At 40.0% G+C, this 18,288-nt stretch overlaps 1 protein-coding gene across 2 annotated transcripts in view; it reads right to left on the minus strand.

Annotated features, from left to right (window-relative positions):
- senp5 (SUMO specific peptidase 5) overlaps positions 1–9,264 on the minus strand; it is a 34,889-nt gene extending 25,625 nt beyond the window's left edge. The window contains exons 1-3 of one of the 2 annotated variants that reach the window (XM_059943904.1): positions 9,157–9,264; positions 3,894–5,367; positions 218–323 (exon numbers count right to left, since the gene is read on the minus strand). In XM_059943904.1, the coding sequence (XP_059799887.1) occupies positions 218–323; positions 3,894–5,352 (1,565 nt within the window). In that variant the 5' untranslated portion in view covers positions 5,353–5,367; positions 9,157–9,264. Of the gene's footprint in view, positions 1–217; positions 324–3,893; positions 5,368–8,121; positions 8,272–9,156 lie in introns of those variants that run through there. The other variant, XM_059943897.1, reaches the window with a different exon arrangement.
- Positions 9,265–18,288: the final 9,024 nt, after the last annotated feature.

An 18,288-nucleotide genomic window follows, 5' to 3' on the forward strand; every position in this document is an offset into this window, starting at 1 on the left:
AGTCAATTGGACATGTGCATAAATTTCAGATGTGTATATTTGTTTACACTTTTGCAGGATTGTTAACCGTTCTCACAGTTGCTGAGCTAAATGGAGGCAGCTCCACATGGAACTTCTAGCTTTTCTGCATACCTATCAGGTCATGGTGCATCTGAAGTATTCAAGGGAGGCACAAAATCAATCTGTTCAAGGAGTCAACAGGAGGTGATTGACATACCTATCACGGAAATCCTGATGGAAGATCTGTTCTAACTTCATCAGAACATCTCTCTCAGTAAGTGGAATAAGGCTACCATATTTTCTCAAAAATTCATCCAGGAAAGCTAGAAAACAAGGAAAATTATGATAGGAATTTTGCGTATCAAATATTATTCCTGGTTATAAGTGATGGCTTGCTAAATTAACCTGTTCAAGCTTTGCCAGTTGGGTTGAGTGCTTCCAGACAGTATTTATTCCTGTACAATGCAATATGTATTATCTCATCTAAACAGTAAAAAGTACCAATAGCCAAGCCATTAAAATGTGATCAGATGCCTCCCAGAAGAGAAACTTCCTGATAATAAGAATAAACATTTTCAAAATATACAATAGTGGCGGAGAAAGATTTCTGGGTCATAAAAACATAATGATTTACTATTTAAACAAACAGAAAACTTCTATTACTTGTTTCCCATAGCAATATTCTGATTAATTCTGAGCACATTCAAACATAGTTCAGAAAGCAATCAAGATGTTCACAGAACATCTTAGTTTCAAACTGAAAGGTTTCAATGACTTCATCATTAGAAATTTCATTGATCATAAAGGTCCACCCTTAACTGATACAAGCCCAGTCCACCTTGAATTGACTGTAGTCCCCTTGGCCAAGAAAGCAGTAAAGTATAAGTGGAGCATGAAGGCAAGAAGTTAAAGGAAGGAATGTTGAAAAGAAATTCAGCACATTTTTCTTTTTTGATCACCATTCAACAAGTGCATGAGTGTGTTAGATCAAACTTATTTTCTAGTATCTTTATCTGTAATCAATCGCCTCACTAACACTAATGATTAAAGGTCATACATGAAGTTTTAGCAATGGGAATGATTTCTTTGGTCAAGATAAGAAGAAAGCAGAGAAACAACCTGAAGTTTAAATATCAGATGATTATTCAAAGTTTCATCTTCATTATTTATTGTCTTAGATGGATGAAGGGGAATCACATTACCTTTAGGAATTAACTTTTGATAAAAAATAACCAGTTTTAAATGGAGAACTAAGGTTTTGCTCCACAATGTCTGCACACTTTGTGGACAGAATGTCCAGCGACCAGGCTACATCAGTCAATTCAAAGATTTCAAATATCCAAAATGGCTATCAATTTAGAGTGGTCAAATGGCTGGCAACACAGTACATTCCAAAATGTTTCACAATCCATATCTTTGCACTTCACATTTTAACCATTCTCATGACATTTAAGAAACATCTGGATGTGAACTTGAATCATTAAGGTATGACAGGCAAGAAAGACACCAAGTGCCTGTCAATGCAATTAGTCTAGTGTTTGACAGTTGGCACAGATATTGGGACCAAGGGCATACTTCTATGTGACATGACTCTGTGACTATTTATTGAACAGCAGCCACCGGCAGTACAAGGAAATCAAAATAATTGCAGATACTGAAAATGTTGGGAACACTCAGGTCAGGCAGCACATGTGTAAAGAGAAACACTTATCATTTTGGGTCTAGACTGACTTGAAATAATAATGGATTTCATCTTTCCAGCTACTGCCTGACCAGCTGAGTGTTTCCAGCACTTATGTACAATAATTTACAGTTGGACAGGATAGATAATTTTATATGCCCCTTTTCTGCACATTTAAAATGTTTTTGTTGAAACATTTTCTTCATAAAAAGGAAATCAAGAATAGTTCATATAAAACTAACAAAGAACATGAAAACTTGGAGTCCACACAAGCTAAACAGTTAATTCCCTTCAACCATTTTTTTTTCTGGAAGCAACTGGTAAATCCTTAAGCACTTCAGTTTAGCAACACTATGACCACTTCAATCACTTTGCACTAAAAATGACATTTTTTTGTTCATTAAATTATTTTATGTCCATTATTGTAAAAATGTTGTATATTTTATGTTTTTATTGTGCCTATTGACGCTATGTACCTATGATGCTATATCAGGTAAGCTTTTCATTGTAAATGTACATTGAAACTGTGCATATGATAATAAGCTTGAATTCAACATAGTAATGTCTCCAATTCCACAGCTGTGAGAAATCAACTGGATTTAAAAGCAGAAGTATCATGACGACATTGGTTGGTGAAGTATGACTCAGTGACCTTTTTTCTAAATATGAGAAGATGTGAGGGAAGAACAGGGGCCTGTTTTCCTGTTGTTTTGTTGCTTGTTATTCCTTCGTTGTTCAGCTGAGCTTTGTTGGCACCGAATATGTGGCCAGACCTGTGGGCTGCCCCTAATACATCCTTGGTTATTAATGCAAATGACGCATTTCACTGGATGTACTGATATACACACAATAAATAAACTTTAATCATGAAACCCTTTATAACACCCAAGATGCTTTGCAAGACTAAGGATAATTCAGTTCTACCATAAACTAATTCTGTCAACTATATTTATTATTTGAATCAACTACATAAAGTAGAAAAGGCTGGATGGGCATGGCATAGGGTGTGGGTGGTTGTTAACTGGTCATAGAATCAAGCAGCAGAAACAAACCCTACTATCAAGCACTCAAACAAATCCCCATGGCTTTTAACTTTCTCTGACATTAAGACAACTAACATTTAAAAGCTTTGCTTAAGTTGCTCATTTAAAAGCAAGAGAGCAACAACCTCCAATACACTGTATTTCTATTAAGAAAGTGGCTGAAGGTGCACCCTCTTACAATGATATAAAGTAGCTTAAGTGATGGACTAGTGGTAGCAGGATTTGTTGGACTGTACTATGGGAATGTCTTAGTTCAGGTAACAAACCCCAGGTGTTTGTGAGAACAATTTTGAACACTCTATCAGTCTGGGATCTGACTTAGCCCTTTTTGAATTTGGTGCTTACATCAATGTTGGAGGGTCTACCAAGTTCAATGTGTTTCTATGTAGCTATTATGGTTCTGCAGCAGTACCTTACTTAACCATTTCAGAGGGAATTTTAAGATCTAACAACATAGGTAGGTTTTTAATCACATATTGCCAGGAGGTGGTAAGGGTAGATCTCCTCCCATGAAAGACTTTGGTGAAGCAGATGAGCTTCTTGTGGCCATCATTGCAAGTTTACCTCCCCTAAATTTCAGGTACACTGCAATTTAAATTCCACACATGCCACGGTAGATTTGACTTGTGCTCTCCATTGTGAATGTGGTACTTCAATATTTTAATAACTGTGCCACCAACATTCCATCTCTAGATGGTACTCTGTACATTCTACAAAGTCTATTGTCATCGCTCAGAGACTTAGCTTCCAAAACCAAATCTTCTATTATCAAAATAGATAGAAGTTTCAGGTGCACAAATTATATTCCTCTACAAGCTGTATACTATGCTGGCTTTGAAAGCTATTACAGCTCATTCGTTTGTCACTGGGTCGAGACACTATAACTCTCTCAAAAATGCAAGAATAGCTTTACAAGGACTGCAGGGGTTCAAGGTGAAAACTCACCACACGATCTTTAGGACAATTAGAAATAGGCAGTAAATGCTGACCTTGCCAAGCAACACCCATATTCCGCCCCCCCACCCCCTCCAAAAAGTGGGAAAGTGGGGTAAGAACACCGCAGTTTGCAGAACAGCCCAACATTGATGACTGAAAACTAACTCTTCAATTACAGAACAGGGTATAATGATAGGACAAAAAAGTAGTTTTTCTTAAACCAGGAACTGTACCATGAATACAGGATATTAATTGTTCACTGGCAACAGAACAGGCTCGAGATTCATTCTCCTTCCCTTTCTCAGTCTGACCATGTGCTGGCTGCTCAGTCCTCACTAATGCATGGCCAGAACGTTCCTCTGAAGATCTATAGTAAATATGGTCCAGCAGCTGCGGCTGAAGCACTGGACATGGCTCATCACTTTGACAACATACAGACTTGCCAGTTTCAGTCACAGGAACGCTGGTGTGATTGCATGAGAGTGGAGTAGAGTCTGTTACAGCATTGATGACCTGCATCTCCCCGTCACAGACTGGGGCTTGAGTTAAAGATCTTCCCTGTGAGGCAGCAAATGAGTGGTGTGATCCATCAGGCTTTGGCCACTTACTGGGGACCAGGAGTTGATTGACAGAAGCATGAGGGCCTGACCGAGAACACGCTACTTCTGAGTTTTCATTGGGCATTTGATTAACTGAATGAGCAAAATGAGGCATTTGAGTTTGCAAAGCATCCATCCCTTCATCAAGGGCCATTTTTGAAACTTCACAGCAATTAGTCAGGCACAAATTCTTAACTTGCTTTACATTTTCTGACGGATCACCACTCTGAACTGAAGAAAAGTTCATGTTCTGGTTGGATTCCTTGCCTTTGGCAGTTGACTTTGAAGAAATATCACATGCCATCTTATCCAAGTGTTGGCCAGTCCTTTTAGGATTTACATAGACACTACCTGAACACTGTGTCTGTCTTAGCTTCTCTTTTCTCAGAGTGGCAGCTCTTCTTCGCCTGTTTTTACAATTAAATATTCTACAATAAAAACTAAAGAGAGAGGAAGGTTTCTTACAGAGCAGAGAGATTTTGCGCCCTTTCAGCTGCCGTTTTGTCTTGCGAGGTACATTAATGGAAACAAAATCTCTTCCCACTTGTAAGTCTATTTTTTTATATCCATTTGATAGCTTTTGGTTTGTAATATTGTCCATAAGCCCACTATTTTTCCTTTGTATGGACTTGGGGGAAGTAAGTGGATCAGTTAGAAGTTCTGATTCAGGTTTACCATATAAAACGGTTGATTTAAAGTCAGTATCTGGAGCTACAGTATTGCTGTTCCAACTTTCACTCCCGTTACCCTCCACTTCCTCATGGGATGCCAAGGATTCTGGTTTATGTGCCTGCTCGGCTGACACGTCATTGACTCCGAGCAATGACTTTTCTTTTGATGTCACACTCGTGCATTCAATGTGTTCTGGAGACCCACGCTGCTGACAATCTGGAAGGTCCTTCCTGAGCACAGACTTGGCCCTTTTTTTCCTGATTGACAACCACAAGCGTTGCTTCTGCTGATAATAAAGCTGTCTTTGCAAACACAACGAGCCTTCTAATCGGTTCCATTTGCTGTGATGGGACCTCAGTTGTTCTCTAAGATTTGCTTTGAAGCATCTTTTACAGCATTTGTTATTGCTGTGCTCCTTCATACTCTGATAGTTTGCCTGCGGAGACATTGTAAAAAAGGCTTTAATATAAATACAGCATCAACTATTTCTTCAATTTTAGGAACAAAATGGTGATCATAAGCTTCTTTCCCCTAAGAGACACATAATTAGGCACTCTTGAAATTCCAGCCCAAATGGAGTTGAAATCATCTCCCTTAATTGGTTTTGTGGATCCGACATATCTCACCGTAACCCAAACATTAATAATACGATCCATGGCACAATACTGTAAACAAACAGCATCGATATCAGACAAACATGATGGGTTTACCGATTTGTTTATGAAAGGCATTTGGAGATCTTAGATTTTAGTAAATTTAGTGAAATTTCACTGAATTTCTCATTTATCTGCTTCTCTCCCTATTTCTACATTCCATTGATAATTTACAATGTTCTTCATCCCACAGAACAAGCAGAGGGAAAAATTCTACCCTGCTCTAACTGGGAAAATTTAACCAACGGTTTAACAGTGCATCAAACTACCCACCAGTTATTAAAAAAATTTAATTTTAATATTTTTAAGTTTAAAATTTTAAGTTTTAGTATTAAAAAAATCCTTTCGTGCAGCATGGGTGACAACTATTGCCACCTATAATTGCCCATGAATGACACTGAACTACCTTTGTGAACCTTCTGCTGATAATATTGCTGGATAGAGAATCCAAGAATGAAGGAACAACAACATTTTCCCAAAGCAGAACAGCATACATTTTGGAAGGAATCAGTAAGTAAGAGAATTCCTGTGCCCTTGGTAATGGCAATTATTGGTTTGCGAGGCACTGTCAGAAAAGTAACTGAAGTGCATTTTCTGGCAGTGTGATCATGCTATATAGATGGAAGATGAAATTAATGTTTGAAATAGGGAATGGCTGCCAGTTAAACTGCAAAGTACAATCTAGAAGTCTGGGTAAAAAAAAAAATGCTCAGTGAGAATGAACGCTGTGAATTTACGGTGTTTCATTATTTCTGAATTTCCCAAATACTTCAGCCATTTGCATACAGTTCTACATATATAGTAACTGTGGTAATCTGCTTTAGTAACGTTCGTCCAAGGCCATGGAACCCAAAAGGGCTGATAGGACAATTTTTTGGAGACTTAGCTTAGGGTGTGTGTGCGTGCGCATTTGTTTATGTGGTGGGGATAGGGGATGGTCAGTGGTGGCATACAAAACTCTTCACTTTCTAGTCAACCATTAGTAGGTACAAAGTTAAACTTACTGCACTCAGCCTCAACCCGAGAAGAACACAACCTGCAGCACCAGCCTGACTTTCCCCTTCCCAAGTGATATAGATAATTAACTCAGACTAGTAGTAGTACTGTACAGAAAGATCATGTCCACGAGGAACTCCACTGAAACTCTCCAGACTTATTACACACAGGTCCCATAATGGACAGAGGGGATATTTTCATTCTGCCAATTTTCACAAAGAACCCATGCCCCAGACGAGAGTAACAGTACATCAATTTCAATAAGGAGATTACATGAACATAATACTTAACCCAACTGCCCCTCTTTATGTTTAAAATCAGCTCAATAGATTTGGACATCATTCACTGCACATTAGGTGCCCCATGAACTAAGTTTAGGTGATTTCAGGGGGTCATTGGGTAAGAAACAAACACAAGGTTATGGATCTAAAATTACAGACAGACTAGCATATGGATAGAATGTGTAGGTCAGGGATAGGTAGCAAATGCTTGCTTGGCAGTGACATTTATGTCCTGTGAATGAATAACAAAAAATCCTTCTGTAAGGGACATTAGTGAATTGGATCAGTTTTCAGAAACCATTAAAAAAAAATTAGAAATACTTAAATTACCTAGCTGCAGTAGGGGTGGAGGGAAGATTCCAACTTGTGTCTCTAAATCATTGGTGCAGGCTTCCAAACATCAGCAATTTAGCTAATATATATGACCCTAAACATCAGGAACTCAGCCATCATATTACAAGACCCCTATATTTATATGAAAGACAGGCACAAATTCTCAGTTGGAACAGATACATGTTTAAAACTAATTACACGAAGATCAAACACACCACTGAAAAGGTGTATCAGGACAAGTGTGAATAGCTAATTTTCTGAAAACTTACTGTACTTATTAGTAAGTCAAGAAAAAGCAAGGGAAACATCCATTCAGAAACATTAAAAGCCACAACTTAAGGGATTAAAAAAGAAACCTCATTAGAAAAAAGCCAATGTATTTGACTACGGAAACTTTTACCTACAAAAATAATAAAAGGTCTTAGCAGCAAGTTTCATTTTAAAATGTTCTATAATGCATTTGAGACAAGACAAGGAAAAACCGAGCAAGCCAACTACATCTTAAAATAAATTTTGGAAACAAATGTTATAGCTATTTGGATGACAAAACAAGATCTTATTTACTGCTAAACACAAATCATTCTCAAATTCAACTAAAGTAATTACACATCTATGATATGACAGGTTATACATTTCATTCTATATGAAATGGAGATCCATATATATGATCCTTTGCTTACATTGCACCATTCAAAGATGAACAAGTTATTCAAAATAACACACTGTATTGATTATTTAGTTATAGTTACTGTATTTCTTTTATTTAAAAACTCAGTGAATCAGAATCAGGTTTAATATCACTGGTATATGTCATGAAATCTGTTGTTTTGCAGCAGAAGTACATTATTACTGAAGTCCTGATTTTTAAGAGCTGAATACAATTGTTAAAGATCACCACTGAAAAATTCAATTTGAAACAAAACTCACTATGGTTTTCCAGCAATCTCAGTATTGCAGCAGACAAAGCTACCTGTGCCCAGACCCTGGACAACATCAGTCCCAATGCATCTGATCTTCAGGAGGTGCTTGCTCCATCACTGAACCTGGACCCCTAGCAATGCTTCTTCTCACCCCTCTACACCCAGATCCTCAAGTTGTACCTGCCACCTTCTGCAACACACACACAATAATGGAGCAAGTCCAGCGAGGCAGCATCTATGGAGGAGAATAAATGGTCCACAATTCAGACCAGAAGGGTCTCTGCCAGAAATGTCAACTGTCTATTCCCCCCCCCCCCCACCCCAGAAGCTGTCTGACTTCCTCCAGCATTTTGTATACACTGCTCAGGATTCCCAGCACATTCTCTTGTGCTTGTGATCTGCCACATCCTACAGTCGCCAGGCAATGCCCAAAACCTCTATATCCGATCCTCAGGCAGTACCTGTCAGCCTGTGTCCAATCCTTATAATGCCTGCTGTCACTAATCTCTCTCCCCCCCCCCCCCCCCCCAACCGCCTGGCAGTGTCCCTGCCCATAACCTGCATCCAAGCCCCAGGCAGTGCCCCTGCCAACCTGCACCCAACCCCCTGGCAGTGCTGCATCCGAGCAGTGCCCCTGCCCACAACCTGCACCTAATCCCCAGGCAGCGCTCCTGTCTGCAACCTGCACACAAACCCCTGGCAGTGCCCCTGCCCACAAACTGCACCTAACCCCCTGGTAGTGTCCCTGCCTACAACTTGCACCCAACCGCCTGGTAGTGCCCCTGCCACAACCTGCACCTTTTCTCTAGGAAAGGCCATCCCCTCCTGTATCCGGCACCCTGGGCGGTGGATGAGGGGCTCCTGTACAGGACAGCTATCACCTCCCTCACCCCTGGGCCCTCAATGCACCATCCACCCGCGGGCTAGCTCCCCAGCGCCATATAGCGGACGCGGAATCCCCGCTCAAAGGCCAATGCGGTTTGATTTTCAAAGGCGGGCGGGCGGGCGGGGCGGAAGCCATTTCTCTGGGTGCCGCGGATACCTGAGCGCCGCCGCTACTCCTGCCACCTCGGACGCCGAGCCCGGGTGACCGCCATGTGTCGAGCCGCCTGCGTTCTCCAGCCCACCGCCCGGCACGCGCACGCGCACGCGCGCGCACACACGCACGTGTTCACCATCGCCCCACCCCCCCCACCCCAGGCTCGCGGCGCGCCATTCACGCGTCATCGGTCTAAACAACAGCGCGCGCGCGGCGGCGGCGTTGGTGCAAAGTCTTGGGTTGTTCCGTGTCGATTATGGTCCCTTTGTGGTTTATTTAAAACCGATCAAGATGAGGGCTGATTGTATATCAGTGGTACAGATATTTGAGCAAAGCAGATATCATGGCTCTTACATATCTATACAGAAAAGACCCAGTGACGGGTCATTATGTTTATGTTCCAAAGTTTAAAGTGACTCTTCAGAAAAGATGATCAGATGAAGCATCAGTATTAACGTTTGAGAAGATTGCTTTCATTTTAGCCTTGGAATGGATCTTATGTGCTTCTGTGCTCTAATTTGTTCTCGGTTTTGATACCTATTAATAAATAGGTACTTAAAATTGTAGGTCAGACATTGGAGAACATCAGCAAGGTCTAGGCTTATGTATCCATTCCTTATGGGTCCCTGTCCATGCTGGGCTTGAAGGAAATTAGCTGGCAGACCTTTGAGCCAAGCAGTCATTAAAAATTAAGAATGTAAATGTTGTGGCACCTTTCCATAACGGAGGTGAAATCCATAATTTATAAAAAGTATTTGATCACTGTGGCAGCGAAGTTAGAATAAGGAAAAGAAAGAACCCATTTATGTAAAATTCAGAGGATGGTGGAAGCTCAACTGGGAGATGGATATTTCAGGAGGGAAGAAGTCATACTTACATATTTTGGACATAACTGGGTTAACTACTTCCTTTTTGAAAACTACTATGCATGATATGGGCATTTGTAGGGAGTGCACTTGTCAAGAAATGGTGAAACATATATTGTGTGATTGCAGATCCTATGAAGTTCAATGGGAACATCTAATTGCTAAATTGAGATGAGGGGCAGACACATTTAGCATGTAAAGTTGGTTAGATGTCACTGCTGCTATAAAGTATAGAAGTGTGTGTTTGACTTTCTGAGAAGCATTAGACTTTTTGATATTATTTGAGTTGGGATTAAATTTGGGTGTACTGCCTGACTCTGCTCCACACTCCAGCTCAGTAGGTTCCCATAATACACCTTACATTGGTCTGCCAACCACCAGTGAACGTTACTGGAAGAAACTGAAGAAGGCACGGCAGGTCCGCTTCCAATCAGTATGTCTTTGGACTGTGGGAAGAAACTGGAGCACTGAGAGGAAACCCATGCAGTCATGGGGAGAACGTACAAACTTCTTACAGGCAGCGGCGGGACAAAGGCAAAAAAAAAAACTATAGAATTGTAACAGAATCAATGAAAGACCACCCAACTAGGGCTGCCTGACCTGCTGAGTTCCTCCAGCAATTTGTGTGTGTTGCTCAGCTGTACTAATCGCAGAACTTCCCTGCACTTGGTTCCTTATACCTTTGCAATTCAAGTGCTGATCTGGTTACGTAATGTACCTTCCTCCATCACCTAACTCGGGCATTGAGTTCCAGATTCCAGTCACAAACCGCCTTTAAAACTCCTGCCATTTATCCTATCCTTCTATGCATTTTTGCAACAGGGAAAGAGTTTCCTACCATTTACCCTTTCTATTCCTCATAGTTCTGTATTCAGGCAACCTATACTGTTCAGGTTAACGAAAGTTTTCCCCTTATAGAATTCACAGATCACCCAAAAACTGAGATAGAGTATATGTTCTCATTAAATTTATAGGAAAAAAAAGGTAAATAAATTGGCAGACCTGAAAGGGAGAAGATCCAGTGGACTGTGTAGGGTGAAGCAGGGGCAGCAGGAGAAGAGATGGACAGAGCGAAGGGGCAGCTAATTCAGAAATGCACAACAGTAATCGATGTAAGGTGACTGGAAGCGAATGATAAGCCATCACCAGTTGCGGTAAAGCATGAGCAGTCTGAGAAGACAGAATGAAGAAGCAAGAGTGAATTTTGAAGGTGTAGAGGTAGCAGGATGATCCATTGGGGAAATGGCAAAGTTGATAATGGACCCATCAGGTGGCCCTGAAAGGGAAAAGGTTGGTTGAGGCTTGGGTGGACCTGAAAGGGAAACAGCAAGCAGACTTGAAAGAGAGAGGCCAGGGTGAAGCTCAAGAAGACCTGAAAGGGTGTTGCCCTATTGGGATCTGAAGGGTGAACCAGGAGCTATGAGGAGAGAGGGGTCATCTAAGCAAGGAATGTGCCCTAATAATCGTCATAGGGTGACTGGAATGGGACAGAAGATGGTGAAAACATGCAGGAGGTGGAAACCACTTTTTAAAAATAATATTTTTATAAGATTTGTACATTTTAAGAAACTCATGTATTTTTCCAGAATATGTGGTGGTTCGTCATCAGGATTCTCACCACCTGGTTCAAGAACAGTTTACTACCCCTCAACCATCTGACTCTTTAACAAAAGAAAATAGCTACACTCATTTAAGGGCTCTGTTATTTGGCTTTTCATGCTTGTTATTTATTTATGTCTGCATTTGCACAGTTTGTTTACAGTTAACAGTTCCTGATGTCTACAGTTACTGTTATATAGATTTGCTAAGTATGCCGGCAGATAAAGAATTTCAGGGCTGAGTGTGGTGATGTGTGTGTACTCTGACAATAAATTTTACTTTGAATTTGACTTTGAGAAAGCAGTATAGCAGCTAAACTAACAGTTTATCAACCTTCTCATTTTTCATAGGCTAAGTATTACCACATTACCCATGTGATGTAATTGCTTTAATTATGTAGCCTATTAACTAGTTTATTCATATCCAAGAAACTTTCCTTCTTTCATCTGTAAAAGTGATGGATTTTTCAGAGGTCCCATCTTTATTCTTTTTATCTTCGCATTTTTTGCCGTTCATTTACCTTTTAGCACTGTTTCTTAGCTCTTTACTTAGGTTGCTTAGTATTTATGTGTTTGTACTCTAAAATGAACAATTGTTAGAATTAAGACTGCTCGTCATTCCTGACTCCCAGAAGAACCCTAAGGTTCAGAAAACGAACAGCAATCTAGCACAGGCTATGAACCAGGTAGGAGAATGCCCTGTAGTGGAAATGGCACGCTGGGAGCATGCCAACCCACTGGCAGGTTGGGGGCCAAGTTAATGTGAAAGGGAGAAGTCGGGGGAGGGGGGGGTTGGCTCAGGTGGTCCTGAAAGGGGATCAATAGGCTGAAGTGTTGGCCAGATGTAGTGTGAACCAATTGCCATCATGGACAGAGCGAAGGGGAAATTAAGCAGGAAATGTATAACAGTAATCGACCACAAGATGAATCAGGGTAGAAAGGGCTTCTCCCCACTTTCCCTCCAACTCTTCTCCTCATAGGAAACAAATCCAAACTTTCTTCATAGCTATCCCAGGTACATCCTTAAGGTTAAAAAAATTCAGCATGGGTACAGGTACTTTGGCTCAGTAAGTCCATTTTGATCACAGTGCCCAACCAGCTAATCCCAATATAGCCCATATCCTTCCAGCTACCTATTTAAATGCTCAACCACATCTTCTGGCATCTCTTTCCATTAACTCATCACCCTCTGTGTGAAAAAGTTGCTCCCCAGGTTCCTTTTAAATCTTTCTACTCTCACCCTAATTCTATGTCCCCTAGTTTTGGACACATAGCCTCTCATAATTTTAAACACTTCTATGACGTCAACCCTCATTCTCCTGTGTTCCAAGCAATAAAACTTACCTTGCCCAATCTCTTCATATAACTCAGGCTCCCTAATCCTCGAAACAAGTATATGTGCTATGTGTGACTGTATGTACTGTGTTTTGACTTTAGAGGAATGATGTTTTCATTAGTTGTATACATGTGTGGATTGTCACTTTGTTTTGGTGGAGAAGCTTGTGTGGTCCTGAGATCCTGAGAGTGATGCCATCTAGAGCTATGCTCTTGGTAGGGTCCACCCATGGCAGTAAGGTTGAGGGTGAGGTCCCTGACAAAGAACAATCCAACCAAGACCTCAACAGTGGAACAGGCTGATGAAGTTACTTCAAACTCAACAGCTGTGAAGGCAGATGAAGGTTGCAACAAATCCATCAGCTCCAATCATCGTGGTTTCCATGCCACTGGAATCAGTTGGTTGACTTGTGAAGCATTGTGTGCTTCTTGGAGTGCAACATCAAGCACACATTAAACAAATACACCACAGGCGTCTTCGCTCTGTACGAACGAAGACCATCATCCTTGACCATGAGGGATAGCCATGATGATGACGATGACATGTATGATTCAACGATAATAAACTTCAACTTAAACTTTGTATGGTACCCTGTTCATTCTGCTGCTGTCTATAAGGAGTTAGCATGTTCTCTCTGTCACTATGTGGCTTTCCTCTGGGTGCTTTGGTTTTCTTCCACATTCCAAAGATGTATGGGTTGGTGGGTTAATTGCACACATACAATTACTCTTAGGGTGCAGGGATGTGGTAGATTTTGGGGTGAGTTGATGGGAATGAGGGGAAAATGAAGTGGACTTCGTAGGATTTGAGTTGTCTGATAGTTGGCATGCACTCAGTGGACTGAAGAGTGTTTTTTCTGTGCTGCACGTGTCTCTGACTCTGAAGATGGTGAACTGAATGATCTTAATTCTGCCATAAATACCTGTACTTCTTATTCTGCAATACAGAAGTCACAAATCCTTAATTATGCCATCTTCAATAACTATAGGTCATTGCTCAGTTGAAAATCCCAACTCTCTTTAGCATTTCCTTTCCTGGTGGTTTGTTAGTTTAATAAGTTTGATGTTTTACTTGCTATGGTGAGATTTTGCATTCAAGACATGGTCAGAAAGAAGTATTAGTTAACTATTTAAAAAAATTTCAGAATATGTTGTGAATACAGAGAAGTCTTTCCACAGCCTGTACCCAATGAGTTACTGAGTCTGTTTGAAAACTTCAACCCAGAAATTTCTAATTTTTAGTTTGGTTACAAGATTGACATCCAGGTTGCAATATGGAAATAAATTGTAATACCAAGAAATGATCCTGATTCCCAGACTGTCTTAATCTTGTTTCAATAGTTATTTGCCACCATTATAATAAATAAGACTGTTAATATTGCTTTACATTTATCATTTTGAAAATCTGGATACTCCATTAGAACATCCCAAACGTGAGTTAAAGAGTGATTGTTGTCAGTATTCTTAGGTAAGTGCATTGTAAACTTACTCATTCACGTGTTTTAGTTCAGATGTACTGAATTGTTGATGGAATAAAACAGGTAAAAATGAGAAAATGATATGTCCGATATTCATTTCCTCCATTGGTGTTGCTGCTACAACTTAGACTTTCTGTGTTTTTTTTAATTAAACCTGGGATATGATTTATGTTCCTTATGGCTTTGGTTTTATCCCTGAATCAGTCAATGTCACATAACCAACCAGTTGTTGCACTAAAATTTCACATTGCTTTGGATCCTTTTGCACCTGGGCTGTTGATTATTTATTTCATTCTTTTGAGTCTGCCATTGGGGTTGGGGTGTCGCCCTGGAAGCTGACAGGATTGAACGGGGCACTTGGGATGAGGGTGTGGTGAAGATGGCCTAACTTGCATCAGTTATTTAAGGGAAGCACTTCTCAATTCAAAGTGACAGATGTCCTAATTGCATCCATAAGGAGGCGGTAATTTCCCACAGCCATTACCTGAACGCCCATCAGATGTTTTCCTGGTGATCTTTTAATTTTTTTAAACTGCAGCAGACAATGTCAACAGGTTTTCCCAGTTCACTAGTTCCTCATTAGAAAGACAAGCAGCTGATGTTCTAGGGAAGACCCACTGCACATTTCTTCCCCTGTTCCCCAGCTGGATTTATTTCTGATGTGCATGAGAGACAGCTTATCAAATACTTTCTGGACAACTATTTATTTTAAAAACACAAAATGCTGGCAGAACTCAGTAGGCCAGACAGCATCTATGGGAGGAGGTAGTGATGAAGTTTCGGGCCGAAACCCTTCATCAGGAGTCAAACAGAAAGATCTAGAAAGGGGAGGGAGGTGTCGGAAATAGACCAGGTGAATTTGAGGGCGGGGTGAAATTTATCTTAATCTATTTACTGATATGTATCTTAATTTACTTGAAAATTTTATTTGGAAAAGTATGATTTGTTTTTGCAAATTTCTGGCCAGCCTGATATTTTCTAATAGCTGGATAGAGTTACATGGTGCAAAATCTGTAGTAACTTTCCTTGCTGTAGTTTTTAGTCCAACTGTTTTGCCATGTAAAGGAATATATTTGTGCCACCTAATCCTCCTTTCTTGGCATTCCTCCTGAGTACTGTACATCTAATTTGCAGTCTTGCTATTCCCACACCTGCCATCATCCACTTAATAGTTCCTCATTTATTCTTCCTCTGGGAAGAGACTACTGCAAGTGACATAAAATTCAGTTGGTTATTTATTAAAACATATTTATTTGCAGAATGCTAAAATGCATGAAATACATATTAAATGGAAAACAAATATCAGAAACTTGATCACTTTGAGGACCCAATGTCCTTTTCTGTACAATGAATATTACTTACAGACTCTGGAAAAATATATACAAAACAAACAAGGCCATATTTGTCCCACAAAATATATAAATAATAGTTTAAAAGTAAATCATTGCTAATTAAAGTGAAAACACAATGTAGATAACCAGAAAGTTAAACCATCACAAAATTTAAATTTTCTTTCTAAATGTAAAGCCTTTCTTTGACGTACTCTTATGCATATAATTACAATATTTTGGGAATGGCTGACGTAAAACACTACCTCTTTAATTTTTTTTGAACCTTTTTAAGTCTTATTCAAATATTATAACATTGAATTCTGCTTCTTTCCAGATCAAATATAAGTTCCTTTACTTGACACAGGCTGTGTGCACAATCATCTTCTCTCATGTAAAGTCACAAAGACATTCTTTACAATTTTGTGTTCTTATCTTGCTTTCCTACCACCCCCTGCACTCCCACCAACTGAACTTGTTTTCTAGCAAAGCCCTAATTTGTATCTGAATCTCTTTCAGATTTGATTATTCCTTTACTCTCCAAGAACCTTGCTTCTCATAATGCTCTTTTGCAACAAATGCTGATTATTCATCAACCTTGTCCTTAATGACCTAAGTTGGTTTCAGTTACTCCAACACATGAGCTTATCCTTGGGTGGCTTTGTAGTCTCTATTGCTACACTCTAGAGATCTGCCTGGGTGTAAAATTAAAACCCAAACTGAACACAGCAAACCTGAATCCATCCTAAGCTAATGGGTCAGAAACAACACACTATAATCAATAGTGACCCAAACCCTGGTACATGGGATGTGCCCAAGGAGAATTTTGCTTCAAACTTGAATAATATTGAACCAGAAAATTGATTCTTTTTGGTAACTTCAGTGCTAAAGCTGCATAGTACAAACTTCCATAAACATATGAATGGCTATAAAGCCAACTCCAACTCTCACTAAGCTTCTGGGAAATCCATTTGAACTGAACATCAATTCCTGACATCATGATAGATTTTTTTGACCTTGGTCAAGACAGAACACTTTCCCTATCATGGGAGCCATCTTGTTGCTTGGGGATTCACCACTATTGAAATCCATATTGACCAAGATGCCAGCATAGTCTTTGGAAAAAATACCCCAAACCTGGCACAAAATCAGTCTACTGATCAGCAGTCAACTCCTATCCTCCTGTATGCGTCAGAGAGATTCTAAGGAGGGACCCAGATTGCCCTGGCACTGGTACCTCCCAGACTCACATCTGCAGAGTGATGAAGTTACCACACCTTAGCACAGTCTGGGCGAAGCTCCACTTCCCAAAGTTTGTTGTGTAGCCAGACTTTTATTGGTATCACCATGAATGTGAATAACTGACTAACCTTAATGCTTAAAGAGTTCTTTTCTTACACCCCATCCAATACATAATTTCAATGATGGTGATCTTTTTTTAGTGGAGAATGCCAATTGACAATCAGACACTTCTAGTAGCAACTGACAAGAAAGATATTTTCTCAAACCCATATATAAGCACATATAGATAGTTCTGACCATAAATTACTGACACAAAAAGAACAGCTTTCATTGCTCGACTTGCTACCTCCTAGATACATTGCTTGCCCCATCTTCAGTGCTCCTTTCCACCTTGTCAGTGATATCAACACCTCCCATTCATTTCTGAAAACATTTGAATTTCCACTTGGTTTCAGAGAGAAACTTGAATGTCCATTCAAAAATCAACAGCTGCTAACACTCGGTAAACCTCTATAACAAGCTGTTTGATGGGAGCCACAGTTTCATTGCTGAAGCCCCTTCCTGATTGACTGGTCCAATGGAATTTCAGTCAATAACAATTGGGAAGTTACAGCACAAACATTAAGATGTTAAGGATTATAGCCAAGAATTGTGAGCTAATGTAAAAAAGCCCTGCCTCATTATCCATGGCTTTGTTTAACTACCAAAGACTAGTTCCATTATGAAGTCCTTAATAACACAAGTTGAGAAATTTCCTGATGAGTTGCTAAATTATTCCTTACCATACAGCTGAGCGGGCCAAGTCATTTGGTATATTTAAAGCAGAGCTTGATAGGCTCTTGATTATTCAGGCTGTCAAAGGTTATTGGGAGAAGGCAGGAGAATGAGGTTGAGAGGGTTAGTAAATCACCTTTGATGGAATGGCGCAGCAGACCCGATGGGCTGTTTGGCCTTACTTTGCTACTATGTCTAATGGGCTATGGTCATTCTCTAAATGTTGTTGCAATGTTCTCACAAACTGAAAGACCTGTAACAGCCAAGGAAGGAGCAAGGTCACACAAATGTAAATTAAAATCTAGTTTTAGTTCCTTTCTGTAAAGCACTTCAGCTTTAAGTGAGAGGAAAGAGTGATTCCACGCCCCCCCACCCCCACAAACACTCCTGTAATCGCCTTTCCCATATTACTGGCTAAAATATTTTGCCTTCTTTATAAGTTAGAGTCATTAAAATCTTAGGTAATTCTTTTCTGTTGGTACTTGACTGAGAACATGATATTATCATAGATAAT

Source organism: Hypanus sabinus, chromosome 2 (genome assembly GCF_030144855.1).
Source record: "Hypanus sabinus isolate sHypSab1 chromosome 2, sHypSab1.hap1, whole genome shotgun sequence".
In the NCBI taxonomy this organism is placed as follows: Eukaryota; Metazoa; Chordata; class Chondrichthyes; order Myliobatiformes; family Dasyatidae; genus Hypanus; species Hypanus sabinus.